At 40.8% G+C, this 23,621-nt stretch overlaps 1 protein-coding gene across 1 annotated transcript in view; it reads left to right on the top strand.

The window, feature by feature from the left end:
• The first annotated feature begins 6,041 nt into the window (after positions 1-6,041).
• LOC121874645 (ribosome production factor 2 homolog) overlaps positions 6,042-23,621 on the top strand; it is a 109,703-nt gene continuing 92,123 nt past the window's right edge. Inside the window, exons 1-2 of the mRNA XM_042378875.1 lie at positions 6,042-6,188; positions 21,940-22,099. Coding sequence (XP_042234809.1) covers positions 6,042-6,188; positions 21,940-22,099 — 307 coding nt within the window. The remainder of the gene's footprint in view (positions 6,189-21,939; positions 22,100-23,621) is intronic.

Genomic DNA, 23,621 nt, shown 5'->3' with positions numbered 1-23,621 from the left:
TGTCACTTGTATCAATTGTATCACTATCCACCACAGAGGCTTGCAGGGCCTCTTTGTCAAAATCCCCAAAGTCCATATAAGTCCATATCCTCACCATAATTATCACTATCACTGACTTGGGCCGGCTGTGGTGGGTGGCGGGTGAAGAACTGGTAATGTTTTGATGACTGGGCGACCTTGTGCGCGTCATGTTCGCTCAGCTTACACAACATGGCGGATGGCGGGAAGTTTGGATCCAAAAATGGCGCGGCTCGCCAGCCGCTCTCCGCGTAAAGGGGTACACGCACCGCGGAATGTGAGCATCCTGGGTTCCGGCAGGGCACCGCGTAAACGTGGAAACGCGGAATGTGGGACCGCGTAAAGTGAGGGTTAACTGTATATATGTTTGTGTGTGCGTGTGTGTGTGCGTGAGTGCGTGCGTGCGTGCGTGCACTTAAATCACTGTGGGTGCGCGTGATCCAGGAATATGCTGATAACCACAAGGAAAGAAGAAAACACGAAGTTCCCAAGCGCTTTCGTGTAGTTCACATCTTTTATCTACAGTAGAAGTCCAAAAATCCGGACTGCTTGGGGATTGGGTTGGTCCGGATTTTTGGATTTTCCGGATTCTCAGGCAGTACTTTTAAAATTTAAATTTAAGGAGGAATAAAGAAGAGATGAACAGGTACATTTTGATAGTTTATTCATTAGCAAATATAGCATGCTTCATTTATCAAAACGAGCAGTTTTAAGGAAAAAGCTGTGAATTCTAGAATTTTATTCTTTGCCTCTTTTATATCATAAACTGTAGACTTTCCAATGTTGTATGTTTCCATTAGAACATTATTGCTCACACCATGTTCTAGTTTCTTAATTATTTCAAGTTTCTCACTCAGTTTCAACGTGTTCTTCTTTCTCTTCACACAACAGAGTTTATCTACTTTAGGAGCCATTATTATGGGCTTGTACAGTACAGTACTCTGTAAATGAAAAGAGTAGGACTCAAAATTACATACATTGTCACAGTTTGATTGCTCTTTTTAAAGTGGCGACCGCATGGTTGCTTGTTGTCGCTGTGCAGCTGTGGCACTCACACATGCGCACATACACAAAAGCCCGCTAAAAAAAAAAAATTAATTTCCTAAAAGTCCTGATTCTCGGGTGGTCCGGATTTCTGGCATCCGGATTTTTGGACTTTTACTGTACAATATAAAAATGCAAAAATATTCAAGACACCAACAAAATAGATGTTCACTTCACTGGAACGTCACCCGGCGCACGCCTGTCGGACGTTCTGGAACATCACCCGGGGCCTAAGGGTTAACAATGGACCACAAATTTTCTACTGGGTTGAGATTGGGCTAATGCCAGGCCAGTCATTAAAGAAAGGTACCTCTCAGTCTTTGAGCTACTGTATGACACTCGCAGTGTGGCATGGGGTACCGTCCTGCATGAAAAGGCTTGCCTTAGCCTTATCAAATGATTCAGGTTAGAAATCACTGATCAACTCAAGATACAGTAGTTGTACTGATTCATCATCTGATTCTGAGGGAGGATTACTAGTTCACCAACACCATAATACGTAAAGCAAGCCCAAACCATAATAATAAATAATAATAATAATTAACGGTTTATTGAAAGAGCTTGGCAGCCAGGAGGCTGAAAATATACAAGCAAGGCAGGGTGCTTAACAGTCTTCACTGTGTACTGTGGAAGATGTGCATCAGTGAGACGGGTGGTACACCCTCCCTCCACCACTACAAGTCACCAAAATTATCGACATTTTCCTATATATAGCCGAGAATTTTTTTTATTTTGCGAGGGAAATCGGGCAGGAAATATTCCAAATTTATCACTACTACCAAAATTACAAAGTTTTCCAAAATGTAGTAATAAATTTATTTACAGTTGACTCACAACTTAAGTGGGGTTATGTTCATGGGACCTCACAAAAAGCCAAAAACCTTATAAAGTCAGGAACACTCACAAAAATACCCTAAATAGCCCCAAAAATACGAGTTGAAAATTTGTTTATCTCGTGCAAAATTTAGGATGTCTATACAGTGGTCCCTCGGTTAACGAGCGCCTCAGTTAATGAGATTTCGGTTAACAAGTTACCTTCCATAAGATTCTTAACTTCGATTAACGAGCAATCCCTCGATTAACGAGTTTCTTACGAGCCCACCTGAACATGTTTTCACTTGCATTTGGCGGTCCACCAACTGTAGTATTAGTCCGCCAATACAGTAATCGGTTCTAGGGCTTAAATTCCTTACCATTTTAGCAAATATCAAGAAGTTTATACTATTCAATAATTTTAACATTTTAATATTAAATTTTTTAGTCATTTTAACAATTATTGAACATAATTGAAGGTAATGAAACTAGTTTTATGCGCACCATCCAGCCTCTCAACACACCATACAGGCGTCAGTCTTTGTGTCTTTTCAGTGGAGGTAACATATTGCTTGAGACTCTCTTCAACTAAACGCTTTTTTTCTGTGTTTACAAGCAAATTATTGGTCATTTTGAAATTTATTTTACATATAGACAATATATAATGCAGTGCAGTGTTGATTTAAAGAAAATAATCTTGAATTACACCAAGAGAACTACAATTTTATGGGTGAAATGGCGCCATGGGGTGACTTCTCTTCCTCCCCAATGCCTTCTCTTCTCCCTTCTCCTCCACCCCTATTCTAATTCCCATCATCATCCAGGAGCCTTCTACATACACACCTCAAAGTAAGTGTACTTTTCTACCTTTTTTGTTGACTTCAGTCAATTTTCGGTGAGCTGGAACCAATTACCCAAAAACCCATTGAAACAATGGTTTCGGTTAACGAGTTTTTCGGTTAACGAGCAACCTTCTAGAACGGATTGTGCTCGTTAACCGAGGGACCACTGTATTCAAATTATTTGCTATCTTGCAAGGATTCCGGCAATGTAATTTATATTCTTCTAACTTTAGTCTGTGACATATTATAAGATTAAAACTTTAAGCCTAAAACCACTTTCAATCTTGCCAGAAGTGGAGGGGGGGGGATGTGATGTATTATAACAGCTGGGCTGGGAGCGCAGACAACAGTTACCTCATTGTATTTATTTATGTCATATAGGGTGAGTTTATCCTTTTCTCTTATAAAATGTCAATGAATTGACTTAAGAGAATAGAATTTACATTGCTGAAATTTTTGTAAGATAGTGATTAACTTGAATATAAACATGCTATAATTTGCAATTGACAAAAAGATTTGTACTAATTAGTACATTTTAGTTTAAGGACTAAATTTTGTATCTCTTGTGAAAAATAAATGATGTACTGTATGTATTCAAATTATTCCCTGTCTTACAAGGATTCTAGCGAAGCAATTTATATTCTGCTAACTTTAGTAGACTGTACCATTTTATGTCAAGTTTAGTCACTTTTATTGGCCTCCAGAACCTAACCCTATTTCCCCCTTTGATTACATGTACAGTGACCCCTCGGTTAACGAACTCAATCCGTTCCAGAAGGTCGTTCGTTAACCGAAAAGTTCGTTAACCGAAACCATTGTTTCAATGGGTTTTTGGGTAATTGGTTCCAGCTCACCGAAAATTTCCTAAATTCAACAAAAATGGTAGAAAAGTTCACTTACTTTGAGGTGTGTTTGTAGAAGGCTCCTGGATGATGATGATGATGATGGGAATTAGAATGGGGGTGGAGGAGAAGGAAGAAGAGAAGGCATTGGGGTGGAAGAGAAGTCACCCCATGGCGCCATTTCACCCATAACATTTTAGCTCTCTTGGTGTAATTCAAGATTATTTTCTTTAAATCAACACTGCACTGCATTATATATTGTCAATATGTAAAATATATTTCAAAATGATCAATAATTTGCTTGGAAACACAGAAAAAAAGTGTTTAGTTGAAGAGAGTCTCAAGCAAGATGTTACCTCCAGTGAAAACAGAGAGAGACTAACTCCTGTTTGCTGTGTGAAGAGGCTGGATGCCGCACATTAAACTAGTCACTTTACCTTCAATTATGTTCAATAATCGTTAAAATGACTAAAAAATTGAATATTAAACTTTTAAAATTATTGAATAGTATAAACTTCTTGATATTTACTAAAATAGTAAGGAATTTAAGCCCTAGAACCGATTAATGTATTGGCGGACTGATACTAAAGCTGGTTGCCTGGTCAGTGCAAGCGAAAACATGTTGAGGTCGGTTCGTAAGAAATTCGTTAACCGAATTTTTGTTCGTTAACCGAATTGAAGATCCTTATGGAAGGCAGTTCGTTAACCGAAATTTCGTTAAGCGAGGCGTTCGTTAAACGAGGGGTCACTGTAATTATATATCGCGATTTAGTATATAGTGAACATCCTTGAACCCCATCTCGCGATATATTCCGACCATACTGTATTTAGAATTGCATATTTTTTTCAAACATTTTATCTTATTCTTGCCCATTTGTTTTATAAATTCTGCTGGAAGTTGATCATCCCCACAAGCTTTATCATTTTTCATTTTCTTTACAGCTGTCTCAACTTCTGTTTCCAGAATTGGCATTTTGATCTGTTCGTTTCTTACCTCTTCTCTATCCTTAATATTGTATAGTTCTTCTATGTACCCTGCCCATCTCTTGTTTTACTTCTGCCTTTTACGGGATCTTATTATCTTTGCCCCTCCCCTCCCGCCATCCCCCTCCCCTCCCGCCATCCCCCTCCCCTCCCACGCCCCATCCCCCTCCTCCTCCCGCCCATCCCTCCCCTCCGCCATCCCTCCTCCCGCCATCCCTCCCTCCCGCCATCCCCTCCCTCCTCCGCCATCCCTCCCTCCTGCCATCCCCCCTCCCTCCCGGCCATCCCTCCTCCCTCCCGCCATCCCTCCCTCGCCCCATCCCTCTCCTCCCGCCATCCCCTCCCCCTCCGCCATCCCCTCCCTCCCGCCATCCCCCTCCCCCTCCCACATCCCCCTCCCTCCCGCCATCCCCCTCCCCTTCACTACCCACCACACACTCGCTCTACCATCTCCACCCATCGGTGAGTACCAATACAAACTTAGTAGTTGTATATGCATGCACTATTTTCTATAGAAATGGCAATGATTTTTTGTATATGTAATGTGTTTCATGGGGCAAAGGGAGGCTGGGGAACATAACTCCCGGATTGTATCTATTTCTTATGGGGAAAATTGATCCGCTTAACGTTGTTTCGTATAACGTCATGTTTTTTTAGGAGCGTAACCCAGACATTAAGGGAGGACTTCCTGTACATTTAATTGTACCTACAGTACTAGGAAAGTATAAATAAGTATATCTATACAGGACAGGTTTCATATACTATACTGTATTGAATACCTATCAAAAAATCATATACCACTACAGTGTACATACCATGCTTATAGCAGTAAAAAGTATTAGTATTCGAATACGGAATACTGTACTGTACTTGTATTCACTCCATCCCTGGCTGTAGCTCATTATCCAATTCTTCTCTTACCCACAGATATTAGATCCATGATAGCATTCAATTTGCTTGACATCTATTTTTTCAATTCTACTGTGCAGTATATCATTATGATCCAGGCCTAATATAATATCTTTTTCTTCACCTGCAGAATGGAGCATATTCCAGTGTAACATTGTCCATTAGTCTGTTTTCTATAAAAGCATTAGTTTTGCAATGAAATCATTATAGATACTATACAGATTTTTTTTTTGTACAGATTTCTATTGATGTCTATTGTGTCATGTTAAACTTTGTCATAATTTTTTGCTCTTAGGTTTAGGGATGCTTGGAGCTTACTATATATATATATATATATATATATATATATATATATATATATATATATATATATATATATATATATATATATATATATATATATATATATATATATATATATATATATATATATATATATATATATATATATATATATATATATATATTATTTTTTTTTTTTTTTTTTTTTTTTTTTTCACTGTTCAATACAGGTATATTGGAATATGGTATATTGGAATTACTATTTATTTTGTATTTTTTATAATATTAATATACTGTACTGTACATTATGCTGTATTACAGAAAACCTCGCACACAGAAGTCAAAACGTGCCTTGGAGCGTCGGGAATCCAAAATTATTGAAAACACAAAACGGTCTCTGTTTCTTTATGGGCAAAAGACTAGTGAAACTGTTCGACATTGCTTAAAAGATATGGTAAGTGTACCTCATGATGATTTAAATGAATATTCATTTATAATTACTGTAGTTTAAGAAACTTGATTAAGTTTGATATTCTTGCATGTAAGATATTGTAAATTGAATTAAAAATAATGGTTACTGTGGCAGGTTAATTGTTTTATTGGGGTTGCAGTCCACATGCTGCAGATTCAAATCCTTTTTGAAGAAGCAACACAGGGTGGTATGTGATTGATATACTGTATGGTGTGAGCCAGTACTACTAGTACAGTACAGTATAACTATGTTACCACCAACTTGTAAAAACTGAACTGTCAAACAAATATCATGGCCATAGGGGAGAAGTATCTGTGCTGTTACTCAAATTGTCTTTGGTATGTGATGCCATGCCCATTAGGGTGTGTCATAGGAGGGAAGGTCAGCTAAAACTAATGGCCCATCACTTTTTGGTAGATTTTAGTGTATATAAACAGAAAATAATTTCAGTTTCAATATTTTGCAACCTTTTGCTAGGTAAATTTTAGCGTGAAATTTATCGAAAATCTAACGTACAGCTGCATTAGTGCATTACAATTAAATAGTGAACATTGCTTTCTGACTTCATTCTTTAACAACCTGCACCAATATTTTTTTCTTGTTTCAGATTCTTGGATGCATTTATAAGTTGATAATATTTGCGATGGTTGCTTGTGTTGTGATTTGAGGAACCAAAAATCCAGCCATCTCAGTCACTATCTTTGGGTCTGGGAGAGAGCTCCTGAAGTCGGAGTTGCCCACATTGAGAGATGCTTTGAGGATACGGGGTGTTTTAATCAGGCAAATCATGAAAAGAACCAAAGAACTTTTACATTAAACAAAGACATTTTCTGCCAGTGATATGACCAAAGCTGTCTTGGCATGGCACACTCTGGCTAATGCTCAGTTCAAGTCATAACAAGTCAGAAGAAGATTAGTGAGAGACTGCTAGCCAGTTGGGAAAAGGTTAGAGATATCTCTTGGGAGAGGAAAACTGCAGTTATGACAGCTTTGCCAAGCAACTGACCAGTTATTTGACATAATTACTTGCAAGTGCCCAATTGTTCTCTGTCCTGAGTTTGATGCGATCAGACTGTAACCGGAGGTCTACATCTCCTGTATTTGCAAGCGTGAACTGGAAGATTCCTTGTGATCGAACTGGTATTTGTCAAAGCACAGAGAGAGAAGATTACAGTATAGGGCCTTCCTATGGATTTCTAGCCAAGATTATTCCCGGAGTCCAAGAGACAGGAGGCTGCCAAGAGAGACAGAAGAGGAGAAGAGTTGCCGAGAAAAGACTGAGAAGGCCCAGGTGAGGTAAAAAGGCCGATGATTGGAGTCAAGCTGATTCAGAGTTTAATGATTTCCCCATGGCTGATCCGAAAAGGACTAGGAGAATGGTGACTTTGTCCCTAACCCAGAAAAATAATGATCCCAAACCTTTCCAGGCATAAGATTGAAATAGTAGCATATCCCCGAAAGACAGCTTCTGCCAGCATGCGACACCACACTGGTCTCAGAGAAACTGCAGAGATAGCAATGATACCTGATTGGACGGTGGTTTGATAACACCTGACGATGCCCACCTGGCAGAGGACTATAACGCGGCGAGAGCTCAGGAGAAACTTGCTTCAGTAACCTTAGAAGAGGAGCTTGATAAGGGATAAGAGAAAATGGAATCAATTGTTTGTTCTTTGATGGGAGAAGGGATGACACTAAAGTGTTCATGAAAGTTGGGAGATTCTGACAAGTTGTTCCCTGCCATGGTGAAGAGGCACCATTCGCTGCTGCAGTGAACCAGGAGGGAAGTATTTGTGGCATTTCACCTGAGAAAGATGACATCAGGAAACCATGAGATAGTGCAGATAACATTGTGAACTGGCCCAGAGAGAGGAACGTAGACCAGACCGTAGGCCATTGGAGGACAGCACCAACACGTAACACAGGGTGGCAGTGGCAAATGCTACAGTGGATAGAGCTGAAGATTGGGAGGAAGCTGGTCTGGATTGTTCAGGACTCTACACCAAACGAAGCTGCCACTCAGACATCTGATCCAGGAGCTGATGGCAAGACTCCTTTTCAAACACGATGGTCTGTCCTCTTGGCAAGATGCTGACCTTCCACTGAGTTAGAAATAACCGAGCTTTGAAAAATCAATGGCTAGCCCCCTCCACTGCTGAGCTGCACATACTGGGTCATTGGGATTTACCTGAGACCAGTACTATGGTTACATGATTTGCAGTGCCATCGAAACTGGGGTCATGCCTGATAGACTTGCTTACCTGCAGATAGGTCCAGTCTCACATTCTAGGTGGCTCACAACGGCTCTCAGGTTCTGCAGAATTTGGCTCGCTCATCATAAACTGAAAGGGAACCAGCTTTACAACCTGAGACTTATTGTCCAATTCATCGTGAGTGTCTACTTACCAAATTGGTTCAACACCAAGGTCAAGTCATCGTTCTCCGAAGGTCCGAGGCATGTTCTCTTCCAGCTTGAGCTCCTGAGAGTCAGCCAAGGAAGGTTGTTCAGATTGTGGAGCGAACTGTGAGGAGATCTTCCTGGGTATTGTGCTCATCGAGGCAGTTCTGCAGACAATGCTCTGCAGTAAGGATGAGGAGGAGAGAAGAGTGGCAGTCAAAAAGATCTTGGATATGAGACTTATGAGAGGATCTGGGCATGACGAATCAGTTGGTGGCGATTCCTTCAGGGTCAGGAAGACTCCTGAAGTCAATCTAGGTGCCAAGACCCTCACTGATCTCATAGATCTGGATAACATCCAGGCTGGCAGTGAGCCCCCTCTTGCCTGCAGCCTCACCAATGTTCAAGTCAGAGCTTTCCTGGACAACCCCACATGCATGTCCTGCCTGGTCCTCGCACACCCAGAGTATAGAGCGTTGTGTACAGCAAGTGAGCCCGAGGCCAGCAGTCACGTCAACACAACCAGGAGAGGAGGAAGGCTACATCGAGGCCAGGTGGTCAGCAGGGAGGTGATGAGTAGAAACAGAAGCAAGAAAGACGTGTTCTCTATGGTGTGCAGCAACACCGGTCGTAGTAGTAAAACCGGTTTTTGTATTTGATGATTTTGTTTTCTAAAGGAATATTAAATTTAATAAATGTGTCAAGATCATTCGTTTCAATTATTCTGGATCATTTTCATCCTAATAAATTAACCTGATACATTTACTTTACTTTAAATAAGCTATTTAGTGGTGTTGGTAAAAGGGTGGGAATACTGAATTTTCATAAGATTTCAAGCAAAATTTACCTAGCAAAAAATGAAAACTTTTCAAATCTGAAGATATCACATGATTCTGCACATAGAACTACATCATTAATACCATGGGCCGATTTTTCAAACTCAAAAAAAAAATTCGCCTCCGTATGACACACCCTATTATAGAGGGTAGTACCATTAAGCTGGATGGATGGTGGAGGTGTGGCTGAACCAGGGACAGGCTGAAACAGAATCTGAGTCTTACGCACATTCACCTCAAGGCCGAAATGTGCATTTGCATCTGCATAGGTATTCAGGATCTCCTGTAGGTCGTGTTCTGTGTGAGCGACTAGGGTGAGGTCGTCTGCATACTGAAGTTCAGTAATGGAAGCTGCCGACACCTTTGTTCCTGCCTGGAGTCGTCTTATTTTGAAAAGATCCTTCATCCGGTACTCTATGTCCACCCCGCAAGCTAAGTTGGCGCTGGCACGAGTAAGGAAAGCAGCCAAGAAAATGGAAAAGAGAGTTGACGCCAGTACACATCCTTGTTTTGCCCATTTGGTTGGGGAAGAGCTCAGACTGGGTGCTATTGTGCAGGACACTGGCATTCACACCGTCGTGGAGTTGCCTCACAATGGTGATGAATTTTCGTGGGCAGCCAAACCGGCTTTCCTGTTGACCGAGTCATTTGTTTAGGTCGATAAATGCCATGTACAGATCATGGCGCTGTTCTCTGCAGTTTTCCTGTATCTGGCGGGCAGCAAAAATCATGTCAGTGGTGCCATGTGATGGTCTAAAGCCACATTGAGATTCTGGGAGGAATTTTTCCGCCTTGGGTAGTAGTCTGTTTAGGCGGACTTGGACGATAATCTTGCCGGTTACGGACAGCAGTGAGATCCCACGGTAGTTGCCACAGTCTGACCAGTCTCCCTTGGTCTTATAAATATTGACAATGGAGGCGTCTTTAAGAGCTTGGGGAATTTCCTACTTTTTCCATATATTCTCCAGGAGAGAGTGGAAATTGCTATTAAGTAGAGGACCTCCTGCTTTGTACACCTTGGCTGGGATTCCATCAGGCCATGAGGCTTTGTTATTTTTCATCTGTTTCATGGCAGTAGTTACCTCATACAGGGATGGAGGATAGCTGAGGTGGGTCAGTTCTGGATGCTGAGGGACCTGCTGGGTAGTCTGGACATCCACATCGGTGTTTCAGTTGAGCAGCGAATGGTAGTGCTCTTTCCAGCGCTGATGGATGCCTTCTTCGTCTTTAATTAGGGAATTACCATCAGATGAGCGGAGAGGGGCTGTGCCATGAGTGATTGGCCCATAAAATGTTTTAGTGGACTTGAAAAATTTATGCTTCATGTGTTGATCTGCAAGTTTTTGTGTTTCACATGCTATATTTTTAAACCAGTCGTTCTTTAGTTTGTGAAGTTCGTGCTGGGCAGCTGCGATCTTCCTGTGGTCGGTATCAGCTTTGGTTCTAGACTGAGGGTTGTTCTGCCAGTCAATTAAAGCAGCACGTTTATCATCGATGAGTACGTTTATTTCCGGGTAATTTTCATCAAACCAGTCCTGGTGTATTCTTTCGACCTGGCTGAGGGTCTCTGCAGGTTTTTGTCATGACACTGTTGAGAATACTCCATTCGACACTGGGATTTGGGTTGTTTGTCAGTTCATTTTCGAGCTGCTCTATGAAAAAATGTGCTATTGCTGGATCCTCCAGACACTTCGTGCTAAAACCCTCTTCTGGAGGTATGTTGCCTTCGCTGTTTTGGGGTGAAGTGAAATGAAAGCTTGGATCTGACGAGCTGATGATCAGTGTCGCAGTGGTCTGAGCCACGCATTGCTCGGGTGATGACATCTCGGCGATCTCTTTCTCTGACAATGATGTAGTCAATGAGATGCCAGTATTTGGATCGTGGGTGTTGCCATGAACCCCTGAACTTGTCGGCCAGCCTAAACAAGGTAGTGGTGATAGTTAGGTTGTGTGTAGCACACTTGCTGAGGAGGAGTAGGCCATTGGGATTACACATGCCTAGTCCATTTCTCCCTATGATTCCCTGCCAAATGTCAGCATTTCTAACAACTCTGGCATTGAAGTCACCAAGGAGCACAACTTTATCTTCTCTGGGAGTAGAGGTTAGCACTCTGTCAAAGTCGGCATAAAAGATCTCCTTGATGTCATCCTCTGCATCCAGTGTTGGGGCTTATGCACTAATGAAGAAGGCATGACGTAAGTGATTCAGTGGGACTCTGAGTGTGATTAGGCGCTCGTTGATCCCAACAGTCATTTCAGTTAGCCTGTGTAGGATGCGTTGGCGGATGGCAAAGCCAACTCCATAAATGCGGTTTCTCTCAGCGGCAGGCTTACCCATCCAGAAGAAGGTATAGCCAGACCCCCGTTTTGTGAGTCGATTCTCGACTGGGAGCTGGGATTCACTATTGGCTGTTATGTCGATGTTATATATAGCCAGCTCTTTTGCCACAAGGACAGTTCTTCTTTCAGGACGTGCATTTGTGCCAGTATCCAGAAAGGTCCCGACATTCCATGCAGCGACCATAAGAAGTTGTATACCGTATATACTCGTGTGTAGTTCGAGTTTTTAAGACCACATTTTTAGGCAAAAAATTGGGGGTCGACCTCTACATAGGTAATAGTTTTGTTAGGTTGAACCCGTGCATAATGGGAAGGGCGAGGAGCAACTTTTAGCTTCAGACATGAAAAATATTTGCCATTTACTGCCGGTAAACAATGGAAATGTAAAATATGTACCAATTAGTAATGAAAAGTTGTGCAGTTCCTTCAGCAGATGAAGCTCACCAACTTACAATAGGCTAAATTGCCTTACAATGTGCTTTCAGTAGTCTATGTTGAAGTTCTTAGCACAGGCTAACTTATCATATCATATACGGTATCACAGTACTCATTGATCTACAAAAAATACCGGTAATAAAAACCTTTTCAATATTTCACACTTAATATAATAACCGGTAATCCACTTCAACCTCCTATTGTTTACAACGATGCATGACGCACTACCAGCTGTTGCGTATCAGCTAGACGGTACACGTGTTTTTCGAATCGTTTTCAGTTAAAAAACCGTTACATCACATGTATATTTTACCTTAACTGTGCCTGAATGAATATATTCTCGGAAATAAATACAGATAGACCCCGACTTACGACGGGGTTAGGGACCCAAATCCAGGTCATAAGTCCGACATGGTCGTAAGTCCGACATCGATAATTTTTTTTTTTTTTTTTTTTTAAATAAATAAATAATCTACAATGAAATACAGTACAGTAAAAGGAATGGATACAGTAAAGTGAAAGAAATAAATAATAAGGAATGGCTACAGTGTGACTGAGCACTTACCTTTAATGTAGTCAGCTGAATGCACATGGGGCCCCCATAATTTTCTAATTATACATGGAGACTACATTAACTGGAAACGTTTTGGTATAGAAAATGCGTGTCATTTGAAAAAAAAAAAAAATTTATTTTAATAAAAAATCTGCGGCGGTCGTAAGTCGTAGCAGTCGTAAGTCAGGGTCTGTCTGTAGTAGTTTTGCTGAAATGTCATGTATTTTAATGTAAAATAGGATAAAATACATGACGAAAACAAAAGATTTTACCTAACCTTCTGATGTTCAAGAGAAGTTACTCGTTTTTTTAAAATAGTTTTCGGTTAAAATACTGTTATATTACAATGATATTCTATTTATACTGCGCTTGATATAATACATTAATAGAAATGTAATATTTTTGCTGAAATGACGTATGTATTACAGTGGAAAGTGGGATAAAATCGTGACGAAAACAATGACTTTCTTTCGTTCAAAAGATGTTACTGTAATCGCTTTTCGAATGGTTTTCACTTAAAAGAAACTGTTGTATTACATTAATATTCTATCCTAATTGACTTGAATAAATACTACGATACCATATTTCTGAATATTTTCATTAAAATCCATCAAAATCATTTTCCTTGTCATCTTCTTCAGCACCAAACAGCTCCTCCCAGTCCTCTCCTTGAACAGGGCTAGAGGGTGCTTGTTTTTTTAATTGTTTTCAGTTAAAAACTGTTACATCACTTCTATATTTTACCTAAACTGCGCCTGAATGAATATATTCTCGGAAATAAATAGTAGTTTTGCTGAAACGTGATGTATTTCAATATAAAATAGGATAAAATACATGACGAAAACAAAAGACTTTACCTAAGCTTCCGACGTTCTTGAGATGTTACTCATTCTTTTAGTAGTTTTTGGTTAAAATACTGTTATATTACAATGATATTCTATTTATACTGTGCTTGATATAATACATTCACGGAAATGTAATATTTTTTGCTGAAATGACGTACGTATTACAGTGGAACGTGGGATAAAATCATGACGAAAACAATAACTTTTGCTTTCTTTCTTTCAAAAGATGTTACCGTAATCGCTTTTCGAATGGTTTTCAGTTAAAAAACTGTTGTATTACAATAATATTCCCTCCTAATTGACTTGAATAAATACCTGAATGGAAATATACAATATTTTGGTTGAAACTACCCGCGTTTCAGTGTAGTGTCGTAATAATAAATGGTAAACAATTTGCCTTCAGCACTCGGTGTTTCAGGCACGACGAGCCTCAGTTTATAGGACGTAGAGCGTTTTTACTGAAGGTTTTGTTGTTCCAATACCCTCAAAAACTTGGGTCGACCTCTAAACAAGGAATATCATAAATTAACGATTTCTTGGTAAAAAAATCAGGGTCGACCTATAAACGAGGGGGGATTGTAGATGAGTATATACGGAAGTTTGGTTTTGTTTTGATATGTGATTATAATTGTGTTTTTGACTGCATAAGGGTGACCTTGCTGGGTGCAGTTGCCCAGTCAGGTTGGTTCTTTAGGCAAGCTATGTTTTCAGGCACCTTTTCTAGCCCCTGCCCCATGTAGGGTGAGCAGAGTGGTCTCCTCGAAAGGGCTGCTGAGTTGCACAGACGGGACCAGATTGCACTGCTGCCTAGATCCCAGTGCATAAACAACTATCTTATCTGTGCCGCCTATGTGCAGAGTTGTGACTAGAGACTCCTGCCAGTCATCTCTGCCGTCCCTGTCACCATACGACTTTTGGGATATAAGGGTTTTGAAGATGATGAGCTGGATGATGGCTGTGCATAAGTTGATTTATGTGGTGAGGCAGGAGTGCAGATGGCAACCAACAACTTGGCTCTCCCTTTTCTTGATCCAGTGGTGCAAGTGTTGCAACGACTGGGGAGACTTGCAATCGACTGTCGATTGCCCATTGGGTTTTGCCTTAGTAGCCCGTCCATCATGCATTGTCTTCTTCTGCCGGTGTAGTCGTTGGGTCCCCATGTTGGTCACCTCCTCCTGCTATACTGCCGTTGGGGTCTTGTTGGAGCTCTGTAAACAAGTCTGCCTGATGCAGGGTTCTACCGCAGATTTTTCGTTAGGGGTTTATTCCCGTAGCCTTTTACCTATCAAGGTTAATCTGCAAGGCAGCGGGGCAGTGGTTGGTAGGTGCCAGGACATACCCACATGCCAGTGGGCCTATGTGTCGTCCCTCTGGGGCCCACTGCTACTCCGAGATCCCCTGCTGGTCTAGCCTGGGCCCATAAAGCACCAAGTTACCTTGTGTTGCCACGAGGAGGCACAACAGGAGTCTTGGTGGTGAAGAGGCTGTGTACTGGCAGGGGAAGACTTATGAAAAGTAAAAATTTTGTTTTGGAAAGAAGTGGGATCGGTGTTGAACAGTGTTTAAGCCAGTGAATTCAGCACTAGACAGTTCCAGCAAGAGCTGTGACCCACCAGTGAGATAAGCACCCCTGGGAACTGACCACCTTCTGACCAGGCAGTGTTAATCAGTCCACCCTGGGAACAACAGATGGGTCGGCTTTACTCCTGACTACTAGATATCACAGCACCACCTAGCAGAGCTTGAGGTACTGTGACACCATCCGACACCACACTGTCTCCATGACCACGTGAGGTCCCTCATATCAACACCCAAGGACGAGTCACTATACCACATGAACACCACACCACCCGGTGTCTCCATGACCACGTGAGGTCCTTCATATCAACACCCGAGGAAGGGTTACTGCTGCACGACTTGACCTCATACAGTACTGCAAAAGACCAGTCCAGGCCATCAGCTGCTAACTATAATAATCTGTATACATTACCTACAATCCATATCAATAATGGGTCAGCCATGTGAAGAAGCTCTGAAAATTTTTTATTTTATTTGAATGACTCATTAACACAGACTGAACTATTTTCTGTTTATTGTGGGAATCTTTTTTTATCATATGAGTTAGAAGTCAGAGAAGTTACATTGTTCTTGAAAATTTTTTCACTACTTTGACAAATCTTAATAACTTCTAGTGAAGGAAAACCCTCTCCCTCCCTGCCTGTTCTTAAACACAACAAGTACCGTAAGTTGTGGCGCATAAGTCAACCAAGATTTTTTTTAAAATTCAGGTTTAGGCCTCTACAGTACTCGCCATTTAAGTCGACCCTCCCCCCAAGGCCCAAACATAGGCTAGGCTAGAACTGAAATGTGGATATAGCCTATGGCAAAAATGTGTAATAAGGCCACGCCACTTTCATCAGCATACCAGTATAGCACCTTGATAGTACCGCTATATACGGTATGATAGTAGAACATTATGGTACACCTGGCGTATGATCTGCCATTTGCATCAGCTGGTGTAGACAAACTGCCAGTGGCGCCACCAACACCACGAGGCCAGCTGCGAAATTATGGGTCCGTTACACTGTCGGCACACAGCTTAGTCTTAGACTATCATTCGCTTATTGACCCCCCATACACTGAACAAGCCTACATGGCAATTTACTAAACCATCGTGGCTTTATGCTCTTGCTGGCATCCACTAATTACCCACACACCAATCTGACAACACTGTAGATGTCTTCTTGTCCAGTTGTAGCTGTTTAACACTTACGGTATTCGGTTTTTAAACAGCTGAAAATATCTTATCTCCATGGCTTCCCCAGCAAAAAGGATGAAATATGACTCAAGTTTCACAATTTATAGCGCTATCATAAATTTGCGCAGTTGGCATACGTATCGTAGTACCGGGTAGTTGTCTGGCTGGTCGCCTGGGTTTAGTGGCATTCTGATCAATTGTTTACTGTCCATCAGCTGTTGAAAATGGCGTGTGGTGTTGTAAGTTTAATTATACTGGAATTTATTATTTTATTATAATCTCTATGTTAAATAAGTTTACCAAACATGAATTTCAGTAGGAAATATTAGCGGCAGCCACGGGAGTTACGCTAAGTGATGCACAGCGAGTGTTAGGCAGGCTGTTCCACTTGTTTACCACTCTGTGGTAAAGCTTCACATTTTATACTCGGCGCATGAGTCGACCTCTGGTTTTGGAGAGGTTTTTTCAAGCTTAAAATGTCGACATACACCACAACTTTCGGTAAATGAATTGAAAGAGGCTTTGGTGCTATAAGAGCTGAGATACAGGTTTCTCAGTTAATCTTCTTATTCAGTTTGGATACAACAAACTCATAAGTTGGTTTTGTTCAGTGGATTGTAGGTAATGTATGCAGAGTGCTTATGTCATGAAAAGCAGTGTATGTTCCTATTATTTCATATACGTAGTGTGTATAATTTAGTCTTTAATTAAGGTGTCTCATTAAAAATATAATTGTACAGGTTGTACCTCTCTAGTCCGGCAACCTCGGGACCTGACCGGTGCTGGACCATGGAAATTCACCCTTTTCCTGGATAGATAGTGACTTGTGCTTAAGCCTGGAAGCACTAGCACCACTTTCTCTGCACCATGGTCTCTTTGAAGACATATTGAAGGGTTAAATGTCGTATAGTAGCTTCTCAAATTTCGCGAGTTTTTAATTCTTAACGTATTTTATTGGAACACACAAAAAAATAAATAAATAAAAATTTTGACGGCGGAAACTTGAATTTCGACGGGTTTGAACGGCCCGCCAACGTGCAGACGACGTGCATAATCGTGTAAACAGCGTCATTTCTCTTATGTACAAAAGATTCATTATTGTTTATTACTGAATGTCTTTTTTATTGAATTAATGTTTATGTGTGCAAAATGAGCAATACAATTCATTAATAATACGTAGAATATTAAAACACACGAGGAAATGACACAGCATTGTATTCGTTGATTACAAAACCAGTGACTGACTGGTTCTACATATAAAACTGAAGAAAATAAGACCTTGGTTGTAGCTGTAGTAAAATTAATATGGTTGTTTTAAGTAATGTTATTTAATGTTAATAAATGGAACAATAGAAGTAGCTAACGATAATGGTAAAGAAAAAAGAGAGATCGCATATGTAAGTGCGCATGCGCACACGTGAAAACATATCATCATTACTTTACATAAGAATATGAAAGCAACACTTATTTACTGTTCATATATATTTTAATTAATGTTTCTGAATTTGTTTTTATTGAATTAATGTACGTGTGTGAAATTAACAATACAATTTATTAATAATACGTGGAATATTAGAGGAGACGAGACGGCTGCCGGCATTGTTTATGTTAAAGCTTACAAAACCAGTGACTGATTGGTTCTACATATAAAACTGAAGAAAATAAGACCCTGAGTTTAGCTGTAGTAAAATTAATGTAAAAAATGAATATGGTTGCTTGAAGTACCTGTAATGTTATTTAATGTTAATAAATGGAACAATATAAGTAGCTAACCATTAATGGTAAAAAAAAAAGTGAGACTGCTCGTATGTAAGTGCGCACATGTGAAAATATATCGTCATTACTCTACATAAGAATATGAAAGCAACACTTATTTACTGCTCATATATATTGAAGGGTTAAATGTTGTACTCTGTATAGACAAGCAGAGAGAGAGAGAGAGCAGCCGAACTGCCGGATGTAAACAAACCTTAATTTCCCGCGGCTTTTTTTTTTTTAGGGGATTAGCCCACCCGGGCATAGGTCACTGACCCACATTGGGGCCTGAGGGGCAAAAATTTAATACTCCTGTAATAATAATAATAATTCAGATAAGTAAAAAAAAAAAAAAAAAACCTGCCTATCTACCTATTGGACAAACTAAAATCGTTCCGGACCACGGGAGTTTCCGGACCACAGAATGCCGGACTAGAGAGGTACAACCTGTATTACAAAACTGACTCCATTTTATTTGTCAGTACAGTGGTCCCTCGGTTTACGAACACAATTCGTTCCAGAAGGCCGTACGTTAACCGAAAATTTCGTTAACCAAATCCATTGTTTCAATGGGATTTTGGGTAATTGGTTCCAGCTCACCGAAAAGTACATACAAAGTAAAAAAAAATGCAGTAAAGTACACTTACTTTGAGGTGTGATGTAGAAGGTTCCTGGTTGATGATGATGATGGGAATTAGAAGTGGGGGTGGAGGAGAAGGGAGAAGAGAAGGAAGTGGGGATGGAGGAGAAATCACCTTTCAGGGGACCCATGCTTGATGCCGTCATTTTACCAATAAAATTTTAAGTTCACTAGGTGTAATTCAAGATTATTTTCTTTAAATCAACACTGCACTGCGCAATATATTATCAATATGTTAACTAAAGTTCAGAATGACCAATAATTTCAATGAAAAATGCAAAAATATTCAAGACACCAACAAAATAGATGCTCTTTCCACTGTTTCCAAAATTCAACTGACGCCTTGTGACCGACTTACGCTTCTGATGGGCGCACAACAAACTAGTTCCCTGTACTGCATATATTATCAATATGTTAAATAAATGTTAAAATTACTAATAATTTTAATATAAAAAGGCAATAATATTAAAGAGCACAACTTTCTTGATATTTACTCCACTGGAAACAAATGTAAACATAGAAGAGATTACTGAATTGGCAGAGTAGCCCATCAGCTGATGCTCACAACAAAACGTGATTTTCATAAGGATTTCGTTAACCAAATTGAAGATTGTTATGGAAGATACTTCGTTAACCGAGGGACCACTGTAATGAATGATGAAGAATTAAAGATAAGTTGCTTGTCCTGGCGCTCGCACCTCACCCCATACTAATATGGCGGCCATCAGCGTGCACTGGCTTCACGCAGTGTGCCTCATTGCCGTCTCCATGTATATTAAACCTTCTTGATGCGGATGCTTGGCACAGTACAGCAGCATGGGCTTGATCATGTGTCCTGCAGCATTGCCACATAGCAGGAGAGACACACGATCTTTGGCCACTTTGAAGTCCGGTGCACTCCTTTCCTCCTCGGAAGTGAACATCCTGGCTGGCATCTTCTTCCGCTACAAGCCAGTTTCGTCAGCATTGAAAACCTGCTCCGGCTTGTAGCCCTTCTCCCGGATAATCTCAGCAAAATTCGCAGGATACTCCGTAGCTGTTACATCTGCTTCTCATGGCTGACTCACCGGTGGTCCTCAAGTTGTGTTGGTTGTAGTGCTTCGTGAAGTTCTCAAACTGCCCCTTACTGGGATTAAAACATTTCTTTGTGGTATCACCAGAATCACCAGCACTAGCACCACCTTCACCACTCACTTAACCTTCATCACCTTCCACAGCATTGAATCAGTCATACAGGACCTTGGCTCTCACAGATAAACTTCTGGCTGAGAGGGGTGTGGTGGCAGTTAAAGTCCTCAATCCAGATGTTAAGGGCTTTCTCCATCTTCACCATAGCTGTATCCCTCACATTAGCAGCTACCTTGGCAGAAGAGGGGTCATTTAGGGCGACTGCATTATGAATATCCTTCTCTTCTTGATGTAGCAGACAGATGCCATTGATGCCATAATCCTGGCCACAAGCGGCAAAGCTTTGGACACCCTTAAGTTTGTCCAGCAGTTGTAACTTCTTCACTGGGGTCATGACCTTCTTTTCTCTCTTGGCTTGTTTGGGCACCTTCCCACAGCACGATGAAGGTGGATGAGGGCGTTTGAGAGCCATCACAAGCACGAGGAGCACAGTTGTTAGTAGAACAGAGTAGTACACCCACGAGATGGACTAGTGTTTTTCCCAGACTGAGTCAGGGTGCGTGCGTGGCCCAGCCTCCTGAGACAACAGAGACACTTTGTGGGATGCCACAAAACTTGTGCGCTCCCAATCTCAGCTGTGAACATGTTGCCAACTTTAAAAGTACCCTCAGACATTCTTGGATTCATCCAGGGTATTATGTGTGAATAATTGAAGGCCAAAAATAAAAAAAGCCCAAATTGCAAGGACAGACTGTATTATTATAAGTAGTAGTAATAGTAGTAGTATAATTATATTACTTTTAGTAATATGAAACCTGTATTGCTAACGAAAATCTCATCAGGGAAATTCAGACGCCTTTTCCTTTTAAACTACAGTATTGTCCTTCCATTGTTCTTATCACATGTAACTTTATGTGTCGTCTGCTGGCATGGGTAACTTGTGATTGGCTAATATTCCTTCACAGTTTTTTTCTGGTCACAGTGATTGGTTTAGTGAGGAATCAAACAAATGCACCCAACTCCATCTAGTGGTAGCTTACTGAACTAAACATACTTGTGGTCGTTGTACGAACCATTAGCGAGTCGCCTATTGCCAACATTGTACGATCACCATAGCCTTTCGAGATAAGGGGAGAGATGGGATCAAAGTTATGGTCATGCTAGTGAATCTGGCCCAGATCTGAGTCACCCACTCCACAGCAAGACCATTTTGCTCTGGCAGTGGAGGATCCAGACCAGTGGCTTTGTGAGAATATTACATCATCACTTTTTTATGGTGATTATCCACGCTTGCATGGGTTAGCCACAGTTACTGGATGGTATCTCTTCATGTTGCATGGTCTTTTGCAGTTTCTCTTGTCAATTTCCTAACTCTGTCATTTCTTACAACCTGTCCCCGTGTCATTCTTGGCTTGCCCTTGACTTTCCTTTCCTCCACAGTTAGGTTTGTGCCCCTCCTCACCCAACTAGTCTCATTCATTTTAATTTTCTCCAAATGCTCAAACCATCTCCCCAATATGTACTGTACTCTCCATACCCAGCTGCTCTCTTTCTGGCCTCCTGTCTTTCAGTGTCACATTACACATCAACTTCACCATTCTCATTTCAGCTTGCTTAAGTCTACTTTAACTGCCCATGTTTTAATGCCATACATCACATGAACTGCCTAATTCAGGGCTTGGACATAAAATGGGATTTCAGTATTGACCTTCATCTTCCCTCCTTTTTGCAATAATAAGCTACAGGCAATGCATAATTCTCTCATTAACTTCACTGAAAATGTTGATTAGAATGGTGAAAGAGTTCGACTGCTCTAGATTTGTGAAATCATTGAATTATCTGGTTTATTGGGTGTTTGTTGAGGAAGGATTCACAATTAGTACAGTACATTGTAAATCTTGATTCAGAGAATGAATTGCACGATAACTATGAAATATAAAGTTGAGTTGCAGTCAGTAATTTCATTAGTTTTATGAGTCATCCTCACATTTGTTGGAATACTGTGTATGCTACTGTAATTTACTTTTATGTGTCTCTCCTTGCAGTACTCCCTCAAGAAACAGGATGCCCAACACCTACAAAAGAAGAACCCAATTTTACCCTTTGAGGATATCCTTCCGGTAGAACGGCTCTCGCAGAAACATGATGCATCACTGTTTTGTATGGCCACACACTCAAAGAAGAGACCAAACAACATAATTTTAGGTATGATAAATTTAGTGAGTTATAGATGTACAGTGTATAAGACAATCTTGGTGTCATTGCTTGAAAGCATCACAGTTAGTAAAAAATGGCTCCCTACCTCAGATTTAGTAACTGTTCTTTTAGCTGAGTTTAGTGCGGTACACTATCCCCTGACTTAACGTGGGGGTTGTGTTCCCAGAAAATGCTGTGGAAAGTGAACCCATTATAACTGGGGAGATAGGGGATGCGTCAGGTGGACCCCAAAAAGTCCCCCCCCCCTCACACACACACACACAGACACACACACACAGACACACACACACAGACACACACACACACAGACACACACACACACAGATACACACACACACACACACACACACACACACACACACACACACACACACACACACACACACACACACACACACACACACACACACACACACACATATCAAAACCAAAGTCCAAAGACATCATGCAGTTCTAAAGTAGCTCACTAATACACATACATTACATCTATCAAATTCATCTAAACATGATGTTGTGAAGGCACTGGCATGTTCATGAAATCCCTTCCCGAAAGTTAAACCCTGCGGCCATTTGCAGACACTGGCTGAGCCACACGTGGCCTCCCTGAAGCCTCACTATAGCAACCGACCCAATTCGGGACTTCCCTTAGTAATCCTCCCCCTCCCGCTGACGCACGAAGCAATATTTAATCATTTTATGTTTATGACTTAATTAATTTTTTTTTCACATACTGTTTGTAGGATTGTTTGTGCATGTAACCGAATATAAAAAAATAAGAAGAAAGTCATTTCATCTATTTGAAATTAGGAGTGAAAATAATCTTAATGATGTTTTTTTTTGGGGCACATTCTGTATGTAGGATTGTGTGTCCATGCAACCGAATAAAAAACATATACATAATATATATAATATTTATAATATATATACTGTAATATATATTATATACAGTGGTCCCTCAGTTAACGAACACAATCCGTTCCAGCAGGTTGCTCGTTAACTGAAAATCTCATTAACCGAAACCATTGTTTCAATGGGCTTTTGGGTAATTGGTTCCAGCTCACTGAAAATTGCCTAAATTCAACAAAAATGTTAGAAATTACACTTACTTTGAGGTGTGTATGTAGAAGGCTCCTGGATGATGATGCTGATGTGAATTTGAAGTGGGAGGTGGAGGAGGAGAAGGGAGAAGAGAAGGAAGTGGAGGTGGAAGAAAAGCATTTTACTGCTTCTTGGAAGGTGACTCACCTTCCATGAAAATGTCAGGAACCTTTGGACTGACAGATTCTCCACCATGAACATCCTCTCTCCTTGAAGTGGAAGGCTGAGGGCTAGCATCTTGTTCCCTCTGCCTTTTACTGAAGAAAGTGTCAATTGTAGTCTGTGGGGCATCTCTCCTCACCATTAACTTCTGTTTAAAGAAGGAGACCATTGAGTCCTCAACATGACACAAAGTTAGTTCAGTTTTTTCCACATCTGGGTGCTTTGAAGCCAGTTCCCTGAACTTCTCCGA

The sequence above is a fragment of the Homarus americanus genome, unplaced genomic scaffold (genome assembly GCF_018991925.1).
Source record: "Homarus americanus isolate GMGI-L3 unplaced genomic scaffold, GMGI_Hamer_2.0 scaffold34360, whole genome shotgun sequence".
NCBI lineage: Eukaryota > Metazoa > Arthropoda > Malacostraca > Decapoda > Nephropidae > Homarus > Homarus americanus.
This window is presented reverse-complemented; position numbering and strand designations above follow the sequence as displayed.